At 34.0% G+C, this 22,972-nt stretch overlaps 1 protein-coding gene across 1 annotated transcript in view; it reads right to left on the bottom strand.

The window, feature by feature from the left end:
* Positions 1-21,683, bottom strand: part of SYCP1 (synaptonemal complex protein 1) — a 92,102-nt gene extending 70,419 nt beyond the window's left edge. Inside the window, exons 1-11 of the mRNA XM_076011021.1 lie at positions 21,389-21,683; positions 20,786-20,920; positions 19,703-19,787; positions 19,482-19,525; positions 19,247-19,303; positions 17,437-17,601; positions 16,115-16,182; positions 15,019-15,092; positions 3,280-3,338; positions 1,992-2,061; positions 1,191-1,264 (exon numbers count right to left, since the gene is read on the bottom strand). Of these exons, the coding sequence (XP_075867136.1) occupies positions 1,191-1,264; positions 1,992-2,061; positions 3,280-3,338; positions 15,019-15,092; positions 16,115-16,182; positions 17,437-17,601; positions 19,247-19,303; positions 19,482-19,525; positions 19,703-19,787; positions 20,786-20,896 (807 nt within the window). The 5' untranslated portion in view covers positions 20,897-20,920; positions 21,389-21,683. The remainder of the gene's footprint in view (positions 1-1,190; positions 1,265-1,991; positions 2,062-3,279; positions 3,339-15,018; positions 15,093-16,114; positions 16,183-17,436; positions 17,602-19,246; positions 19,304-19,481; positions 19,526-19,702; positions 19,788-20,785; positions 20,921-21,388) is intronic.
* Between the last annotated feature and the right edge of the window lie 1,289 nt (positions 21,684-22,972).

Raw genomic sequence — 22,972 nt, 5'->3', positions numbered from 1 at the left:
TACAAAAATAGAGGGAAATAAGAAGATGATTAATTTCTACCTATAGCTTTCCTTTGGGAAGCAGAAGACTTGAAACTGATAGAGAAGACATAATCTAAAATCAACATTCTTGTGAATACTAAATATAGACTCACAATTTTCAAGTCTTCCACTATGTGACTTTAACAGAAAGAAGTAAAAGAATGCTTTGGTTTCCCTTTATTGGTGTTAAGGATAGTATATTTCAAAATAAACTGCAAAATCTGAGTTGAGTAGTCAATGATCTTCTTCACATTTTATGAGGTTTTTATATGAACAAAATTCTCACAAATTATACTGTGAAGCAATGACCTATTATTATACACTGATACAAATACTGTAGATAATTTCTTCATTAAAAACCAAAATCGGTGAGGCACAGTGGCTGACACCTGTAATCCCAGCACCCTGGGAGGCTGAGTGGGAGGATCGTTTGAGGCCACGAGTTCAAGACCAGAATGGGCAACATAGAACCCATCTCTACAAAAAAATTTTTAAAAATTAGCCAGGTATGGTGGCATATGCCTATCATCCCAGTTACTTGGAAGGATAACTTCAGCCTAGGAGTCTGAGGCTTCCATGAGCTATGATCACTCACATCAAGACATTCCAGCCTGGATGACAAAGTGAGATCATGTCTCTAAAAAGAAAAAGGCTTGACAAGGTGTCTCATGCCTGTAATCTAAGCACTTTGGGAGGCGACAGAGGGAGGATTGCTTGAGGCCGGGAGTTCAAGACCAGCCTAAGCAACATAGGAAGACCTGTCTCTACCAAAAAATGTTTAAAATATTAGCTGGGTAGGGTGGCATGCATCTGTAGTCCCAGCTACTTGGAAGGCTAAGGTGGGAGGATCGCTTGAGCCCAAGAATTCAAGGTTATAGTGAGCTATGATCATGCCACTGTACTCTAGCATGGGTGACAGAGACCCTGGTTCCAAAAGCTAATAATAAATAAAAAAAGTTAAAAAGAAAATAGGCTAGCATTCAGAGAGTGCATATTTGAGTCAATGAAATTAATCTGACTAGGCAAAAGGCTAAATATTGGGATATGTATGATATTTAAATTCTCTCATAGAAATTTATCATGCAGTCAGAAAATATAAATTTCATTTGAAATTTTAAGTATTTTATGAATTAGCAAATACAAAGAATACAGAGATTTTTTTTAAAAACCTGCTTTTCCTTGTCATTTACTTCCTTCTTGTATTCTTCTTCAAGGTGTTGGATTTTTTCATAATCTTCCTTTACTTTAAAAATAAAACAAATATGGAGACTCAGACTTGGGGGGAGGGAGGAAATGGAGATTTATTGAAACCTTAAAATCTGTACTCCCATAATATGCCGAAATAAAAAAAAAATCAATGTTAAAAAAATAAAACAAATATATTGTAATGTTTTAAAATAACTGTATAAACTTTCTATTACAAACAAAATTTAAAGTTTATTTTACCCCCTTATTTATGCGAAAATTACATTAAACTTCAAAAGTTTCTAACATGCTAAAACTGCTGTTTCCTTGCTGTTAACTCTCTGTTTAGTAAAATAGTGAATTTAAATACTATCAAAGTTATAATAACTTAAAATTTACAATTCTTATAACACTACATATATAAAAGTTTATTCTTTGAAACACTCTACTCTGAAATAACAGATTTTAAATATCTATATAGGTGTTTGAATATGCATATTTTACCAAGAAAAGTAAAATTAAGGCCAAAATCCCACTTCTAACAAATTAAATGCAAATATTAAGTTTGATTTCATGGAAAATGTAGTTTTGAAGCCAAAAAGTATTTTTAACATATATTAATTCCCTGACACATTCGACAAGATTCTGATAGGCTTACAAAAACAAAGAAAATACAAAATATAAAATAGTTGAGAGTATCAGGCTGAAGAAATGAAAACATTAATAGAATCTAATAAAAATATAAATAGCAGAACAATAACATAAAAATGAAATAGGATCCCTACACTTAAAATGCATTTCCAATCTAGAATTCTCAGCTTGCACACGAAGTTCCTCAAAAGCTGCTATCATTTTCTGGAATATAAAGTTTAACTTTTAGGAATTAATACTTAAAATTTTTAAATAGCTTTCTTCAGACTACTAAAATATTAGTAAATTTGTATCATATGATCATTAAGATTTACAGCCATACAACTTTGCATAACAGAAACCCTATAATTTGAATAATTTACTATACATGTATTTAGAGTACCTAGTATCTTAACTTCCCAGATGTTAAAGGCATTGGCAGTATGTTATATAATACCAAACAGCAGCAAAAAGATTGTTGGTACTGTAGCCACTTAAGAATATATATCAAAATCTATAATTTTATATTTATTTGTGCTTACTTATTTAATTTCTGTCTTCTACACTAAAGTGAGGCCTCTCCCCATAAAAGTCCAAAATTACACTTCCATCATCTGGCAGCATGTATTCATTCAACATTCAACAAATCCTGCTTTACAAAATCAGATGAATTCATTCATTCGCCCATTAAATATTTACTGAGTGCCTATTACACTCTAGGAACTGTTTTAGGCAATTAGGATAGAAGAAAAAGTCTCTACCTTATTGGAACTAATTTATACTCCAGAGTAAAAAAAAAAAAAAAATACACACACACACACACATACACATCAAATATATGTCATGTAGTTTTAAGCACTCTTCAGAAAAGTTAAATGAGATGGAGAGATATAAAATAATTGAATGTAAAGATATTTTAGTAAAGCAGTAAGGGAGATAGCAAAAAAGCAGAACGAAGTTTAGAAGTATGCACAAGATCTTGAACATAAAAGTTCTAGACAAAGGGAACAAATTCAAAGAACTGCAGTAAGAAAAAGCTTAGCAAACCTGAAAAACATAAAGAGTGACTATAGCAGAAAAGAATCATAGAAGATGAGAAAACAAAGGTAAGCAGGAGCCAGATACAGATTAATAATACTTGATATGTTTTCAAGTTAACAGTTATGTGCCACAGTGTGCTGGTCTCTGATACACAGTCAATAAATACTTGATAAATTAAGTTAAATGGTGTCACTAATGTGACAAATCAAAAAGCCACTATTTAACAAAACATTAATACTCAGGGTATAGAACCTTGGGAATTTTATTAATGATACAGTAATCTATCAAGAAATAAATAACAATGCTTTTAGCAAGAACAGTTGTCCATGTCTTTGTAGCTATCATTCTACTTTGCTTAGAAATTCTTCTGTTTAAGATATTCAACTTTTCACTAACACTTACCTCAATGTTATTATTTAGGTCCATATAAACTTGCATGGTTTCTTCCCGTTCGTATTCATCTATTATTCACATAAAAAATTCAAAATTAAATTTTGGAACACTTATGATACCAACAAGAAAATACTCAAAATGCCTCAGGGAAACAGTACAATATTTAAAATTCTGTGTTAATGAAAGGCATTGGGATATCTGTTAATAATTCAGTACTGGGTCTTTTTAAATTGCATCAAAAGCAATTTTGGTCCAGTCTGGTGTGTAAGAAGCTTAGAAGTCACCACTCTAACCTAATAACAAGTAAAAAGCTGAATAACCTGAAAAATCAACAATTCTCAGAACCCTAAGAGAAGTGAGGTCATAGGTCAAATCACTACCCCAAAATTGGAGTGTTAGGCAAACACAAAAAGAATCATAACTTACCAAGGCAGAAACCTACAAGCAGAAAACTTTATGGGAACCAGAGCCAGAGAAAGATAACCTGAATTATAATTAGTGGATTGCTGGAAATTCAGTGTGAACAAATCTGAAAGATTAAAAACTCTAGGAAGACCCTGTCATCAGGGGGACCCCATACTCTTTTATTTAGAGTTTTACCTCCTGAAGCTCTAACAAGTTCTCACAGTGAACATAGGAAAAACATCTCCTCATGCTTACACCACCCTGCTCTTCTTAATAAGGTTTGTTCTCAGGAGAAACTATTTAACCAGAGCACACTGGCTGGGGTTTTATCAGAGCCTAACTGACCCGGGGGAAAGAAAATAACCAATTCCAAACAGCTCTGGCCATCCATGTGGAGGAAGGAAAATATCCAACTCCATCCCCATTCTAGTCTTACACATGGAAAAAGGGAAATACCCAACTCCAGCCCACTCTAGCAACCCTCTCCCACCCAAGGAAGGGACGGGTAGGGGAACTTAAGAAGTTCATAGTCTGGAGGCAAAGATTTGCTTAACAAACTGATCATAGGTCTATGGAACACTTCCCCTCCCCCTACACCTCACCACCACATTACTAAAAGTCTATTTACAGCAATTCCTTTGCCCAGTATATCACATCCAGCTATCAAGAAAAAATTACAAGCATACTAAAACATATAGTTCCACAAGACAAAGCAAACATCAGAATCAGATTCAGATAGGGTAGGGATGTTGGAATTACCAGATCAGGAATTTAAAACAACTATGAATACTACAATAAGGGCTCTAGTGGATAAAGCAGACATCACACAAGGATAGATAAGCAATTTAAGTAGGGAGACAGAAATTCTAAGAATGAACCAAAACAAAATGTTACAGATCAAAAACACTGTAATAGAAATGAAGAGCTTATTAGTAGACCAGACAGTACTGAAGAAAGAATCTCTGAGCTTAAAGATACTTCAACAGAAACCTCCAAAACTAAAAAGCAAAGACTGGAACAAAACAGAACAGAATATCCAAGAACTGTACAACAGCTACAAAAAGTGTTATGAATGTGTAACAGGAATACCAGAAAGAGAGGAAAGAGAGAAAGGAACAGAAGAAATATTTGTAACAATAATGACTGAGAATTTCCTCCAATTTAATGTCAGACACCAAATCATAGATTCAGGAAGCTCACAAAACAGAAAGCAGGATAGATTAAAAAAAAAAAAAAAGAATAAACCCCCTACACCTAGGCATATGATATTCAAACTATATAAAATCAATGATAAAGAAGCTACAGGGAAAAAACATCTTACCTATAGAGGAACAAAATAAAAATTACATCCCAATTCTCCTCAGAAACCATCCAAGCAAGAAGAAAATGGAGTAAAATATATGACATATTGAAAGGAAAAACCGAACAACATAGAATTCTGTACCCTGAGAAACTATCCTTTAAAAGTGAAGGAGAAATAAAGACTTTCTCTGACAAAAATTGAAAGAATTTGTTTCCAGTAGATCTACCTTCCAAAAAATGTTAAAAGAAGTTCTTTAGAGAGGAGGAAAATGATATAGATAAGAAGTTTGTATGTACATAAAGGAAAGAAGACATCAAAGAATAAGTGAAGGTAACATAAAAACTTTTATTTTTCTTATTCTTAATTGATCTAACATATAACAGTTTGTTAAATAATAGCAACAATGTATTCGATTATGTATGCTTATGTACCCCTATGTACAAGATGAATGACACCAATGATACACAAGACAGGAGGGAAGAATTAGGATTATTTGTTATTATAAAGTACCTATACTAACCATGAAGCAGTATAGTGTTATTTGAAAGTGGACATGGATTAGTTGTAAATGTAAATTGCAAGCTCTAGGAAACCACTGGGGAAAAAAACAAAAAAGGAAGCATGACTAATATGCTAAGAGAAAAAATGAAATCATATAAAATGCTCAATTAAAACCACAAATGGCAGAAAAAGAATAAAAGACAAAAAGAGGAACAAAGAACAAAACAAATAGAAAATGGTAATAAATATGGTAGGTAGATAATCCAACTATGTTAATAATCACTTTGAATGACAATGGTCTAAATGACCAATTAATAAACAGACTGAATGGATCAAAAAAACAAGACTAAACTATACATTGTCTATGAGAAACCCACTTTAAATATAAAAACACATCTAGATTAAAATTAAATGGAGAAAGATATTTCATATTCACACTAATAAAAAAAAAGCAGGAGTAGCTATCTTAATTTCAGGCAGAGCAGATTCAGAAGAAGAAATTTATCAGGTATAAAGAGGGCCATTACAAAATGATAAATGGGTCCATTCTCTAAGAAGGCATAACAATTTTTAATGTATATGTTCCTAACAACACAGTGTCAAAATACATGAAGGGAAAACTGATAGAACTCCAAGAAAAAAATAAATGAATCCACTAGTATAGTTGGTAACTTCAACATCCCTCTGTCAGAAATGGACAGATTCAGCAGGCAGAAAATCAGGAAGACATACAGGTTGAGTATCCCTTATCCAAAATGCTTGGAACCAGAGTGTTTCAGATTTAAAATTTTTTCAGATGTTGGAACATTTGCATTATATTTACCAATTGAGCATCCCTAATCTAAAAATCCAAAATCTGAATGCTTCAATGAGCATTTTTTTAGCATAATTTCAGTGTTTAAAAAGTTTTGAATTTTGGAGCATTTTCGATTTGGGGATTAGAGATGCTCAACATGTAGCTGAATTCAACAAAACCATTAATCACCTGGACATCTATAGACTGCTTAACCCAATAATAGCAAAATACACCTTTTTCTCAAGCTCACATGGAACATTAACCAAGATAGATCACATTCTGGACCATAAAACACACCTTTACAAATTTAAAAGATTAGAAATTATACATTGTCTGCTCTCAGACCACAATGGAATTAAATCAATAGCAGATTTAAATCTAGAAAATAAATTGATTAAATTAATTGATTTTAGAAATCACTAACAGAAAGATAGCTGGAAAATCCCAAAATACATAAACACTACACTTCTAAATAAATAACACATGGGTCATAGAAGAAATCTCAAGAGAAATTGAAAAATATTTTGAACTAAATGAAAATGAAAACAAGGTTTATAAAATTTGTGGAATACAGTAGAAGCTATGAAGTGGGCAATTCATAGCATTGAATGCATATATTAGAAAAGAAGATATAGGCCGGGCGTGGTGGCTCACGCCTGTAATCCTAGCTCTCTGGGAGGCCGAGGCGGGCGGATTGCTCAAGGTCAGGAGTTCGAAACCAGCCTGAGCAAGAGCGAGACCCTGTCTCTACTATAAATAGAAAGAAATTAATTGGCCAACTAATATATATATGTATAAAAAAAATTAGCCGGGCATGGTGGCGCATGCCTGTAGTCCCAGCTACTCGGGAGGCTGAGGCAGAAGGATTGCTTGAGCCAGGAGATTGAGGTTGCTGTGAGCTAGGCTGACGCCACGGCACTCACTCTAGCCTGGACAACAAAGCGAGACTCTGTCTCAAAAAAAAAAAAAAAAAAAAAAGACCTCAAAAAAAAAAAGAAAAGAAGATATAAAATCAATCATCTAAGTTTCTACCTTAGGCAACTAGAAAAAGAAGAGCAAATTAAGTCCAAAGTAAGCAGAAGAAAAGAAATAATAAAAATTAGAGCAAAAATCAATGAAATTGAAAAGATAAAATCAATACCAAAAAAACAGTGAAACCAAAAGCTGGTACTTTGAAAAGATCAATAAAATCATTAAGCCTCTAGCGAGGCTAAGAAAAAAGATAGGACTCAAATTACTAATACAGAAATGAAAGAGGAGAAATAACTACAGATCCCACGGATATCAAGGATAATAAAGGAATATTATGAAAACTCTATGCCCACAAATTTGATAACCATTATGAAATGGACCAACTGCTGGAAGATATGCCAAAACTCACAAAATTAAAAACAGACAATCTGAATACGCCCATATCTATTAAAGAAATTTAATCAATAACTAATAACCTTCCAACACAGAAAGCACCAGACACAATGGGTTCCCCATGTGAATTCTACCAGCATTTAAGGAAGAAGTTAGGCCAATTCTTTACAATCTCTTTCAGAAGATAAAAGTAGAGAGAATATTTTCTAACTTAGTCTATGAGGCCAACAGTATCCTAATTTCAAAAATAGACAAAGACATTAAAAGAAAACTACCCAATATCCCTTATGAAACAGGATGCAAAACTCCCTAACAAAATATTACCAAATCTGACGATGTAAAAAAGAATTATATATCACAACCAAGTGGAATTTATCCCAGGTATGTAAGGCTGGTTCAACATTTTAAATCAATTGTTGAAATCCATCACATCAACAGGCTAAAAAAATTATATAATCATATCAATAACTACAGAAAAAGCATCTGACAGAATCAAACACCCATTCATAATAAAAACTCTCAGTAAATTAGAACTATAGGGAATTTCCTCAATCTGGCAAAAAAAAAAATGTACAAAACACCTAATAGCGAACATCATACTTAATGGTAAGAAATTAGAAGCTTTTGCATTGAGATCAGGAACAGGACAAGGATGTCCCTTCTCATTATTCCTTTTCCATATTATACTGAAAGTTTTAGTTAATGCAATAAAAAAGGAAAATAAAATAAAAGGGATACATATAAGGAAGGAAAAAATAAAACTGTCTTTATTCAAAAATGACATGATTGTCTATTTAGAAAATCTAAAAGAATAAACAAAAAACTTTCTGGAACTAATAAGCAATTATAAGATTGTTGCAAGATACAAGGTTAATATACAAAAGTCAATCATTTTTCTATATACCAGCAATGAACAAGTGGAATTTCAAATTAAAACACAACACCATTTATATTAGTCTACAAAAAAATGAAATACTTAGGTACAAAATATGTACAAAATCTGTAGAAGAAAACTCCAAAACTCTGAAAGAAATCAAAGACTAATTAAATCAACAGAGAGATATCCCATGTTCCTGGATAGGAAGATTTCATATTGTCAAGATGTCAGTTCTTCTCAAGTTAATCTAGAGATTCAATACAATTCCAATCAAAATCACAGCAAGTTATCTTATGGATATCTACAAACTAATTCTAAAGTTTATATGGAGAGGGAAAATATCCAGAATAGCCAACACAATATTAAAGGAAAAGAACAGAGTTGGAAGACTGACACTACTCAACTTCAAGATTTACTATAAATCTACAATAATGAATCAACTCGTCTTTGACAAAGGAGAAATGACAATACAATGGAGAAATGATAATCTTTACAACAAATGATGCTGAAACAAGTGAAAATCCACATTAAAAAAAAAAAGAATCTAGACACAGACCTAAATCCTTCAGAAAAATTAACTCAAAATGTATCACAGACCTAAATGTAAAACACAAACTCTAAAACTCCTAGATGGTAACATAGGAGAAAACCTCGATGACTCTGGGTATTATGATGACTTTTTAGATACAATGCCAAAGATACGACCCATAAAAAGAAATAATGGATAAGCTGGACTTCATTAAAAGTAAAAACTGCTCTGCAAAAGACAATGTCAAGAGAATGAGAATACAAGCCACAGACTGGGAGAAAATATCTGCAACACATATCTGATAAAGAACTATTGTCTATAATATACAAGGAACTCTTAAAAACTCAATGATAATAAAACAGCCTGATTAAAAAATGGGCCAAAGACCTTAACAGACACCTTACCAAAGAAGACATACAGATGGCAAGTAATAATAAGAAAAGATGCTCCCCATCATATGTCATCAGGAAAATGCAATTTAAAACAATGAGATACTATATCTATTAGAATGGCCAAAATCTAGAACATTGAAAACACCTGGCTGGGCGCGGTGGCTCACGCCTGTAATCCTAGCACTCTGGGAGGCCGAGGTGGGTGGATTGCTCAAGGTCAGGAGTTCGAAACCAGGCTGCACAAGAGCGAGACCCCGTCTCTACTATAAATAGAAAGAAGTTAATTGGCCAATTAATATATATAGAAAAAATTAGCCGGGCATGGTGGCACATGCCTGTAGTCCCAGCTACTCGGGAGGCTGAGGCAGCAGGATTGCTTGAGCCCAGGAGATTGAGGTTGCCGTGAGCTAGGCTGATGCCATGGCACTCACTCTAGCCTGGACAACAAAGTGAGACTTTGTCTCAAAAAAAAAAAAAAAAAAAGATAACGGTGGATATATTTTTCCACACCCATACAATGTATGACACCAAGAATGAACCCTAATATAAACTATGGACTTTGGGTGATTATGATGTGTCCATCTAGGCGCATCAATTGTAACAAATGTATCACTCTGGTGAGGGATGTTGATAATAGGGGAAAAGTTATGCACATGTGGAGCAGAGAGTATTAGGGAAACCTCCATACTTTCCTCTGGATATTGCTGTGAACCCAAAACTGCTTTTTCTTTTTAGGCAGGGCACAGTGGCTCACACCTGTAATCCTATCACTCTGGGAGGCTGAGGCAGGAGGATCGTTCAAGGTCAGGAGCTCAAAACCACCCTGAGCAAGAGTGAGACCCTATCTCTACTATAAATAGAAAGAAATTAATTGGCCAACTAAAAATATATAGAAAAAATTAGCCAGGCATGGTAGCACATGCCTGTAGTCCCAGTTACTCGGGAGGCTGGGGCAGAAGGATTGCTTGAGCCCAGGAGTTTGAGGTTGCTGTGAGCTAGGCTGACGCCACAGAACTCTAGCCAGGGCAACAGAGTAAGAGTCTGTCTCAAAAAAAAAAAAGAAAAGAAAAGAAAAAAAAGATAAATTCTTTTTAAAAACATGGCTTAGACCTTTTCTGTATGTCATAAAAAGAATAATTATGATAAGAGAGAAACCACCAAGGAGTGGGGAATCTGCAGCCTGAAGGCCACATGTGGCCCTCCAGATCCCCAAGAATGGCCCCTCGACCAAATCCAAACTTCACAGAACAAATCCCTTTATTAAATATTATATTCAAGCATAGGAGAGATTACCATTTAGTAGAAATGCTATAAAAGAAAGTAAAGCAATAGAAATGTAAGTGGACTACAAAATTTTTAAGGTCCTTTCCAGTTCTAAAGTAGGTTACATTAACTCTATACAGTGAGTCAAAAAAAGAAAAGAAGAAAAATAAGATACATTAAAAAAAATAGGCCAGGCGCAGTAGCTCACACCTGTAATCCTAGCACTCTGGGAGGCCGAGGCCGGTGGACTGCCCGAGGTCAGGAGTTCGAAACCAGCCTGAGCAAGAGCAAGACCCCGTGTCTACTATAAATAGGAAGAAACTAATTGGACAACTAATATATAGAGAAAATATTAGCCAGGCATGGTGGCGCATGCCTGTAGTCCCAGCTACTTGGGAGGCTGAGGCAGTAGGATTGCTTGAGCCCAGGAGTTTGAAGTTGCTGTGAGCTAGGCTGACACCACGACACTCACTCTAGCCTGGGCAACAAAGTGAAACTCTGTCTCAAAAAATATATATATATACATATATATTTTTTAACTAAAAAATTTAATATAATAAAATAATAAAAATAAAGTACATTACAGGGTAAAGCTAGAAAAAAGTCTATGCAGCACTCTAAATAGCAGGCTAAAGAATCTCAATGTAATTATCTGTGCAACAGATAGCCATAAAGGTTTTTTTGTTAAAGGATATCTAAGATCAGATTTGTTTTTGTTTATTCATTAGTGTATTTATTTATTTATTGCCTACCATCTTCGCAGACACTGTGATAAGTGTTGAATATACTGAATCAAATAAGACATGATCTTTTGCCCTTAAGCTTACAGTGAGATGTCTAGCATATAGATAGGCATTCAATAAATATTTTTGGAGGAATTAATAAATACATGATAGAGATATGCTGAAAGTACTAAGTGAAAGAAGAGGAACATCTAAATTAGATTGCAAGATTAGGAATACTTCCCAAGGATGGTAATATTTTTTCTGAGTTTTGAAAGACAAATAGGAATTTAGAAGATAAAGAAAGGAGAATCAGCCAATAAAAGGAACAATATATGCAAAGGCACAGAAACATAATATGTTTAGGGTTTTGAAAGTAGTCTTCCATAAGCTTGTGCATGTGAGACATGTGGAGGACATTTGCAAGGTAGAGGGGAGGGGCAAATAGCAAGCTACCTAGAAAATTATGGAAAGCCATTGAAGGAATTAGACAGTGGCATGATTTAATCTACATTTTGGAAAAGCATCAAGGACTTTGTTCTCTGTTGATGGATAAGAAATTCAAACCAATCTTCCTGATGAAGACAACCTGAAGGAAATCTTTTCTAATTATTAAAAGAATCAAACATATAAAATTATAATAATGGTTCACCAGGCCTAGAACAGGTTGAGGATTAAACTCAAAATCCAAAACCATTTTCCAGTGCTACCCAAGATAGAGTAAGTCCACTACAGCCTATCTATTCCATTGGTTACAACTAAAACCTCTGAACAAAATACGAAACGCAACTCCATGAGAACTCAAAAAAGTAAGCAAAAGCAGGCAAATTCAGGAAGAGGAGCAAAAACTTGAAGAAGTAATTCAGGTGAAGGTGAGTTTCTAGTTTGTTTAATTTTTTCCTGCTTTGTCTCCTGGCATTAACCCAAGCGTAAGTCTTCAGCAAAACCATAACAGGAATAAGAGCAGCAAAAAAGGAAACCCTGACACAAACTATACTACAACTACATTTACTATGTTCACAAAGATAAAAAATTGAACTTTAAAATTTCAGCAAGGAACTTAAAACTCTAAATGATGCTACAGATTTTTAAAGAACCAACTAATACTCAACCAGGAAACACAATTACAGAAATTAAGGCATCAACTGAAAATTTTTAAAACAGACAAGAATTAGCTAAATAGAAAATACAAATGAATTGGAAAAGATAGAAGAAATCATCCTGAAGAGCACAATGAGAAAAAAGATGAAAAATACATAGAGAATAAGAAATATAGAAGATACAGAAGAGTAACATCCCAGGGGCTCTGCACTTGTTCCCTCTGTTGGAAATATTCTTTCTCAAAATAGCTACCCGGCACACTCCCTTACTTTATTCAGGTCTCTACTCAAATGTCACTTAATCAGGTCTCTACTCAAATGTCACTTAATCAGAAAAAACTTCCCCAACCACCCTATCCCGAAATATTCTCTCCTTAAGCATTTATCACCTAATATAGAGTTATTTACTCATTCATGATTTGTATCCCCCCACTAGAATGTATACTGCATAAAAGCAGAAACTTTCTTCACTGCTGTTTTTCCTTAGCATCTAGAACATTTCATAACACATACTAAGCATTTTAAAAAGTGTTATATGAATGAATAAAAGAAAGAGAAAAATCACAATAACAAAAAGATTGGTCAACAACTTAAAGCAAGAATCTGGAAAGTCTATACTAATAATAACGCAAGTATTAAGATTTTTTAAAAAAAGGTCTTGTGCCCCTAGATGAGATAAAAAGAAAAAAAATAAATAAATAAAATAAATAAATAAATAAATAAAGGTATCTACATGTCACATCAAGAGATAACCCCCCCAACACCTTTAGTTCATTTAAGAGATCACCTAAAAAATGTTTAGAAGATTCTTCAAGCCTCCCCCACCATCTGATCTCTAACTTAGCTAAAAAAAAATTGAGGAAAGAAGTAGCAGGCCTGTCTCTCTAGCCCACGTTACTTTCTGCAAGACAGGTAATGTACTATCCCTCCACCCGCATCCCTGTACTTTTCACCATCTTCTATAAAGAAGTTAATCTTGAAAGTTAATCAAGAGAAGTTAATCTTGAAAGTTAAATAGACAGTATGTAGTGAAGGAGCTGGTAGTGGTACAGTATATTCTGGAACATATATATAGTCTCAAAAAGAAAAAAAAAAAGCAAAGTACTACAAGCAGGGACCAAGAATTTAAAAAACTAGCAATAGTTCATGTTAGAAATAACAATAATAATAACATTAATAATAATAAAATAGGTAACATTTATTGAGCACTTGTACTGTTCTAAGCATTTTATATTTATCAACTAATCTAATTCTCAGAACAGTACTAAGAGGCCTTTTATTTAATAAACAGAATGAATCAGAGAGACTACATAATTTATTCAAATTATTCAAGCTCAAGCAAGTAGAAACCAAAAGTCTGAATTTGAGCACAGGCTGTCTAATTTTTAAGCCCAAGCTGTTAAGCAGCAAGCTTAAAATTTTTAGCTAGGAAAAATAGAGAATATCCTGAAAAAGCAGGTAAACAGTATTTCCCAACGCATTCTTTGCAAAATCAAAGTAGAGCCAGTGTCAAATAAATGACAAAGATAAAGACTATTATTTTTTTTTTTTTTTTTTTTGAGACAGAGTCTCGCTTTGTTGTCCAGGCTAGAGTGAGTGCCGTGGCATCAGCCTAGCTCACAGCAACCTCACACTCCTGGGCTCGAGCGATCCTTCTGCCTCAGCCTCCCGAGTAGCTGGGACTACAGGCATGCGCCACCATGCCCAGCTAATTTTTTATATACATATCAGTTGGCCAATTAATTTATTTCTATTTATAGTAGAGACGGGATCTCGCTCTTGCTCAGGCTGGTTTTGAACTCCTGACCTTGAGCAATCCGCCCGCCTCAGCCTCCCAGAGAGCTAGGATTACAGGCGTGAGCCACCGCGCCCGGCCAAGACTATTATTTTTGATAATCAAATATTTTTGGTTTTCAGCAAAATGAAAAAAATTCTACTTTTTAATTAAAATATCAAAACATGCATAAAATTTTAAAAATTGCTCTTTCATATACATACCACAATCTTATTAGAATATTTTAAAAGAATGTTTATTTAAGAGAAATTGGACAATTCTATCTAGATTAGAAATAAATAATAATAATGCATCACTGTTCCTAAGCACTATGGCTTCAGCAAAGCCTTCTACCAGTATTTTCTATTATGAACATGGCTCTATATTATTCTTGATTCAATTTTCTGGTTGTTCCAGACATAAATAGGTTAGTCTCAAAATCATACTTTAAATGAAATGGGAATTAACTATAAATATCAAGTATATATCTTTTGAAATATTTTACCTTTCAAAATGTTTTGAGCCTTCAAAAATCTCAAAACTCAAAGAACTGACACTCTAGTTACTACTTACATTAAAAAAATTTTAAAAGTCTGAGACACATATAACTTGTTCAAATCAAAAGTGGTTCCATAAAGTGAAAAGAATTTCTTCCCCTCTCCACCTCTACCATTAAAATAATATGTTGATAAAAATTACATAAAACAAGAAAGATACTTACATTTCTTTGTCTTTTCTGCAGATCTACCACAGGTTTCTTTGAGTAGGTTACACAAATGCCTTGTAGCATTATTCCTGAAACAAAGGAAGAAGTTTGCCTAAGTGTAAAATCTGATCTCAAAGCAAAATCACATGTAAAAGTTTTAAAACATATCATTACAATTTTTAAAGAAGTTTTTAAATATAATATTTGATATATATCATGTATCACTCATAAATTACTATATAAAGAATAAATGGGTTCATTGTGCTACTAGCAAAGATGATTTAGTAGCTGCCTCCATTTAAAAGTAAAAGTGACAGCTCTTTAAGAAGTTTCTACCCAAGTTGCTATCGATAACCTTTGAGTAAAAAGGTCCAGAATTGCCAAAGAAAAAACAATGAGAAAAAAAAAAAAAAGACAGGCTGGGCCCAGTGGCGGGATGCAGTAATTAATAAAAAAGCCACTTAGCCCAGTCAAAAAAAGAAAAAACAATGAGAAGAATGGATTGGGCCTTTCATTTACTAATTACCCCAGAAATGTTCTAGATGTCTAACCTTTAAAACATAAAATAAGGTGACTTTCTGACTAGGTTTTCATTATGTGAATAATAAGACCTCTAGCTGTCTGGTTGAAGTTACTAATATATACAAGAGTTAGATTTAATTTTCTAACTTACAATTTTTCTGAAATGAATTGTTATGCTGACAAAAACAGGAATTTGAGAGTGAGAAGTGAGAATTAGCTCGAAACTAAGTTGAACCCTACTTTATAAATGCTGTACCTAAGGCAATAGTGAAACAGAAAGACAATATACATAGGCAGTTGTAGATACAGGATTATCAGGCATCTTTTTTGACACAAAGAAACGGCTCTTTCTGATGCCTGACATTTTAAAAAGTGAAAAGTTACTAATCCATGACCACAGTTTGCCAAATACAAGAATGCAGAATGGTAATATCTTCCTTTTTCTACAGCAATTAAGTAGAATTCCACTTATAAATTAATATTATATAACACATAGAAAGTGCTCAATAAATTTTTGAAAATTATTTGTATAATTAAATTTGGAATAAAAATAAATTTGGAAGAAGAAATTCATTAAATTACTACTTACTCTTTTATTAAATCTTTATTTTCTTGAATTCCTTCTTCTAATTTCAAACTTACTTTTTCATTTCCAAACTAATTTACAAAACAGAAGAACAGTTCACTACATTTTGCTTAGCAAAATAAACATGAGTATAATCATTAAGCAGTACTTCTTTGAAACATACTTAAGTAGTCTATAAGAATTATTTTCTTTCCACACAAAAGGAACTTTTTTTATCATAGCTTATGGATTTCCCATAAAAATATGGGTCTCAGCTCATCAATCTAAAATAAAGATTGCTGAGTCATCTCCACAAAACACTCAACAATATTTTAACGCAATATAAACATTTTGAAGTAATGTTTTCTCTGTCCTAACTCAATGTTGCATTTTCTCAACATTATTTTCACTTTATGCTATAAAATCAAAGCCACACTTTTAAATTTAAAATTTTATCTATAAATATATTCTAATATAATAAAAGACATTTAGCTGGGCATGGTGGCACATGTCCAGCTGCTCAGGAAGCTGAGGCAAGAGGATCACTTGAGCCCAGCAGTTCAAGGTTACGGTGAGATATGACTGTGCCACTGCACACCAACTTGGGTAACAGAGCAAGACCCTATCTCTAAAAAAAATTAATAATAAATAAATGAATATATTTAAAAATAAAAGACGTATGTATGAAACAAATCATCAATAATAGAAAATAAAACTAATAAATTAGAATTATTGAATTATTAAATCAATATTTATCTAAAGTAATTTATTAGTTCTTTAATCATTTGGCTTAAGTTTTGTACAACTTGTCCTCTATGCTCATTTCTAAAGCTAAAATTCAACTAGTAGCAATGAAACTTCAAAAGAGCACTATCCTGGCCGGGCGCGGTGGCTCAAGCCTGTAATCCTAGCACTCTGGGAGGCCGAGGCGGGCGGATTGCTCGAGGTCAGGAGTTCGAGACCAGCCTGAGCAAGAGCGAGACCCTGTCTCTACTATAAATAGAAAGAAATTAATTGGCCAACTAATATATATATATATATAAAATTAGCCGGGCATGGTGGTGCATGCCTGTAGTCCCAGCTACTCGGGAGGCTGAGGCAGAAGGATTGCTTGAGCCCAGGAGTTTGAGGTTGCTGTGAGCTAGGCTGGCGCCATGGCACTCACTCTAGTCTGGGCAACAAAGAGAGACTCTGTCTCAAAAAAATAAATAAATAAATAAATAAATAAAAAGAGCACTATCCTTAAAATCTGTATCACAATATCCCAGTTTGTCCCAAAATAATACTCTATTTTCAACAGTATTATAACAAGATTTACTATATAACAATTCAAAATTCCATTATACCTGTAGTTCTTGAATGGCTTTTCGCTGTGCTTCAATTATCTTTCTATTTTCTTGCAACTTATTTTCCTTCTGCTTCAGTTCAGATTCTACACTCACTTTCCATTTTTTGATCTTTTCAGCCTCCTTATATAGTTTTGAATATAGTCTGCTTATTGGCTCTGAATTCTATTAAAATAGGTTTTCAAAAATTAATTGTTCAAAATTTTAATATAACCAAACTACACCTGTGTATTGAAAATATCCATACGCTAACAATTGAGACATATCACTCCTCAATTTATGCCCTAGTAGCATACTAAAAGCTACAGTTACTCTTTTAAACTACTAAGGCAATATATAGCTTGCTATATCAAATGGCTCCAAAATATACTTAAGAAGTTAGAAATACTTTAGTCAATGAAAGAATCTGTCTTGCTAAAAGCTAAAATAAATCACTCTACAAGAAATCTACAAATCTTAATAATAGTCTTGAAACATTTTGATTATACAAACAAAATTTGAGGATTAACTAAAGGACATGAACTTTAAAATATAATGAGAAGAAAAATAATAGTGAACACTAGATATAATTTGCATCAAGCCTGAGGTTTTATTTGGATTTCCTGCCCTTTTTGTCCACATTATATTGTAAATACCAGAGTTTCTTTTTTTAAATCACACTGATTTCTGCTTGCTAATAGCTTTTTGTTACCACAATATATGAATAGGTACCATGTTTTTAATTCTGTGATACTATAATCACAGTAACAAACATACAGTACTTTATTGGACATGGAATTTCTCTTTTTTTTAATTTCTCTTCATTTTAAAGACATCTATATGCCATAGGAACAATTTTTTTTCTTTTTCAAATAATTTTTTATATTCTGAAAGTAGATATTTACAGTTTTGTCACCACCAGGAAAACATATATGTGGGTGGCAGTGTGAAAGAGCCCCTTCTTATTTCAGTTCATCAGGGGCTCTGTGTTACATGACTGACAAGACAAATTGTGACATTCACAATATGTTATTATTGGACATAAAACTATGTTTTTTAAAAAAATCAAGGAAAGCAATCCATTAAATCCAATGAAGATATGTTACCTAGTGAAGCAAGAGAAATTGGATTTGAAATGCCTTGGGAGTATATACATTCATAGGAACAATTTTTATAACTAAAATCAAAAATATAGCATGTCCTATAAATTCTTTACACAGTAAACAAGGCAACCAATCGATTTCATCTATTAAATGATTATTTTATAAAATACTGGCTTGATTCTAGCCTTTTCACACATTGTATCTACCTCTCTCTTCTACTCCTGATTTCTATGGTTTAAAATTAAGTTACATCTAAAGAACTGAATGATTTTACAATCCAGGAAAATACAGAAGCCTAGTGTTTCAGCAACTTTAAAAGAAAAAAAGGTTTTAACACATTGACTGCCATGTGAGTTGTACTTAACTCAGGCTATTTTTGAGCCAAGGCCTTGTGAAGCAAAAACCTGGAGTTGGTTTGAAAATCTTACTTGTTGATGTTCGTATTGTTACAATTAATATTAACAATTTAATTCTAAAAATGTATATTGTGTTGCATATAACTCACACACAGAAAACTATAAAAAGTAACAAATTAGAAAGGATAATTTTCTTTTAAAGAAACACCATGACCCCAAGGAAACTTTTTCTAGTGTGGCAGTCAATGTGTTAAAGGACATATTTTAAAACATTAACCAAATATTAATCCTTTTGAAGCTTCAAAAGAAAGATATGTAAATAAATTATACTCCAATTACAAGAAATTTAATATGAATGGGAAATCTTCTTACCTCAAAACCAGAGTCTTTTAGTCCTACTTGATAGCGACAACTGTCAGAATTACCAATCTAAAATAAATAAATAAATAAATGTTTCCACTAAGAAAATATTTCTAATAAGAACATCCAAATATTAGCAATTAAATACGGAAAGAAGACCAGTAATCCAACAACTAAAGAGTTTTTTTCCTTCAAGTAAGCAATGTAGTACCTAAGCACATATTTATATACTCTACGCTTAACTGACCTGTTCAAGCATGGGCAAAAAGTTAACTTTTTGTAAGACAGGATCTGCAATATAAAAGACAACTGGTATTAAATATGACATCTTATTTTTTTATATTAAGTACTGCATCTAGCTTTCATGTCAAGCATATCAATAATATTTGTTTTACTTTTTAATAACTAACAACTTATATAATAAAATGCTTCTAAGTGAGCTGATACATTGCTTTTCCAGGCTCCTACCTGAATCAATGTTTTCCACATTTTTGGAGAGAGTAGTCATTGCAAATGGAAAGCCATAATCATCTTCAATACATTTGTTGAAACTCTAGAAACACAAAGAAGTTCTTAAATTTGCTGTTTCATACCACTCTGATACCTAGCAGTGTAATATATAAATATGTACACATCTGCTTAAAGTGACTATAATTGCAAATCCTTTAATGGGCACATAGTGTTTAAAGTATCAAATGCATCTGCTATGTAAACAAAGCAAAATTTTTTGGTTATTATTACTTGTAAGATGAAGCTAAACTGTAAATTTTGGCTTTGTAAGTATTCAATGCATGGCTTTGTAGGTATTCAAGAACAATATCAGTAATTTTAACTAGTAGTATAGAATATTAGTTTTTTTCAATTCCATGATGATCCTTCTCTCAATAGAATCTAGAATTGATTTCACGGAATAGCATATTCTTGCTTATAGCAGCCATAAGAAATTTTCTATAGCGTATAAAATTATTCATTGCATCATTCCTCCTCCAACACAAAGTACCAATGACAAATTTTTTTAATAATTCGGTAGTTTTTTTAAAAAGCTCTCTTTCACCTGAGAAACTTGATATAATTCCTCCTTTCCACTGAGAACTCTACTATATAAATGAATTTCCCTCTTGATTCTGAGCACCGGGAAGCTCAGAGCCAGATCTGAAGCTCAGTCACAACACTAATTAGTGCCCATACGTAGGCATTTGTCCAAATATTCCTAATTTTCCTTGGAAAAATACCTAATTTTCTCCTAACCTATATTGTAGTATTTCATTGTATAAGTCTTACACGCTGCCGCCAATCATTTAAGGAAAGGAGGAGGATTAAAATAAGTAGGTCCTACTATGTATGCAGAGTTCTACAGCGGCAGTTATTTCTTTAAATGAATGATGCTCTCGCACAATAATGCTCATTACTCATTCAACACCATGCTATTCAAAAATTATTTGATAAATCAGACCATATTTACTGAGAAGAAATAATTACAACATATCACCAGTAAGAAAGTACACCTTGCCTCGTTTACGTGAAGTTACGAATAGGCACGACGAAATTTACCTTAAAGAAACTAGAATCTCCTCCCCCTAAGGTCTGAGGTTTCACCGCCGATACTTGACTGCTGCTCAATCTTGGTGGTACAAACAGTTTAAAAGGCTTTTGCTTTTCCATTTTCTCTCTTCTAGCTGTAAATATCTATTGCCCGGGAGGGGAGGGGGCAAGAGGAGGTAAGTTTTACACAGTGTTTCATTAGTACACTATTTATTCCAAAAAGGTCATGTTTGTATACGACGCGGCTAGATAAGGGGATCCGTGCGACCCTTGCCGCAATGTCACCTGCCGCGTGGCTCACTGCGGGGTGGTCAAAGGCAAAACACCGCCGCGTTTTTTCCCACTACGCCCCCCATCGCCCGTCGCCACGCCGCAGGGGGAGATGAGCGAGAAACCTGAAGAAGACATGACAGGGACAGCCTGAAAAGAAAGCCCATTCCCGTCTCCAGCCCTGTTAAATTCCGCCACATGGCCAGGAGGCACTGTCTTTAAAGTATCGGACTACTAGCGAAAAGAAGGTGGTGGCGGGCTGCCTCCGCTCTGAGGAGCAAGTATCCCAACACTGCCCCAGCTCTCGTCCTCAGGAAAGGAACTCGGTACACCTGCCCCTACCTTTGAAGAACTAAATGGGCACCCTGGACTGGGCGCCCACGCGAGCTGCTACCTGCTGCCTCTGAGGGCAGCAGAAAGAACTAAGAGCTTCAGCCTCCGAACCTCAGAGAAGCTGGGAAACGCTCCATCTGGGCGGTGGGAAGAGTGGGGAGGGGCGAGCGGCCGGTTAACGGCTAAATAACGGTCCCCGGAGTGGGCGGGCCTGGCTCCCAAGACCTGCATCTCGCGAGATTTCCCTGGTCGCTAGGAACAATTCTTTCTCGAATTCTATAGTTCTCCCTGGAGTAGACGTTCTTTAAGCTTCTGCCATTGTCAAAGAATGCTGCGAAAACTGTCAGTGCTATGACAGACTGAGGCTGAGAGTGAAAAATCCATTCCTACCATCCAATAGCTCACAATCTTTGGAAGAAAACAGATGTGCAAACAATTATAGTACCGTGTAATCCTTTAAGGGTTGTTTCTACAAAAAGTTGTGAGGACATAGGGAAAGTGGCGTTTGAAGTGGCTTCCAAAGTCAGGAAAGGCTTCACAGAACAGATGCTTGTTACAGCTTCAGACAAGAATAAAAGACAATACAGTGTTGGGTAGATAGTCAATGGGGAAAGAGTATTCTTGGCTGAGGAAAGGCAGTCAAAAGCACTGGATTTGTGAGAGAGATTAGTACAACTGAGTACAAGAAGTGTGGTGTAGGTGTGTGAGGATCAAGCGGGCAAAATGGCAAGAGATGACACTAGAGACTTCAAGAGCAGATATGAAGCCCTTCCAAAGGCGTTTGGATTTTAGACTTTATGGATGGGGATCTTGAAGAATTTTGAGCATGATCAGGTTCAGGAGAAAATTTGTAGTATGCAGAATGGTTGGGCTCATGAGACTGGAGTAGGGAGACCTGAGCAACGACAGTGGCAGTGGAGTTGAAGAGGAGGTGTCAAATGCAAAAGATATTTAGGAATTAAAATTAATAGAATCTGATAACTTCTTAACAGTGAGAAGTGAAAGAAAGAATTCTAAGATTCACTTCTGAAATGTACCTTAAAAAAAAAAAAAAAAAAGAAAAAGAATTCTAAGATAACTACCTGGTTTCAGGCTTGAATAACTAACTATGTCATTATCATGGTGCTAAGTACCCAGGTTTGAGAAATAAGAAATGAGTTCTTTTCTGAATAAACATATTGACTTTGATTTCTATCTTTCTCCAGGTATCATAATATAATTGATGCTTTTTCAAAGAACTTTAGCAATATTTTTAAATAACTCATTTTGTGTTGCACAAATCTAATTTCTCAGACACAATAGTTTCTGCCAAAATTATAAAATTTTTGAATTGGAAAGGATAATCAGTTTAACTTCTTCATTTTACATGTTAAGGAAATTGAGTCTAGATGCCTTATTCTGATTACAACCATGTCCAGTGGCCAGCCTTTCTCATGTCTATAAATATCCTATATATTTTTATTCAATTTTCTGCAAAATGAAAACAGTGACTTTTCTTTAGGTGATAATTCTATGATTCCTTTTGAAAGTTTGAGTTCCAATCTTGAAAAGAATCCTAGATATCCCTCTAGTGATAGTTCTGTATTCCACAAA

This window comes from Microcebus murinus, chromosome 2 (assembly GCF_040939455.1).
Source record: "Microcebus murinus isolate Inina chromosome 2, M.murinus_Inina_mat1.0, whole genome shotgun sequence".
NCBI classification, from domain to species: Eukaryota; Metazoa; Chordata; class Mammalia; order Primates; family Cheirogaleidae; genus Microcebus; species Microcebus murinus.
Note: the sequence above shows the minus strand (reverse complement) of the source record. Positions and strands in the feature narration are given on the sequence as shown.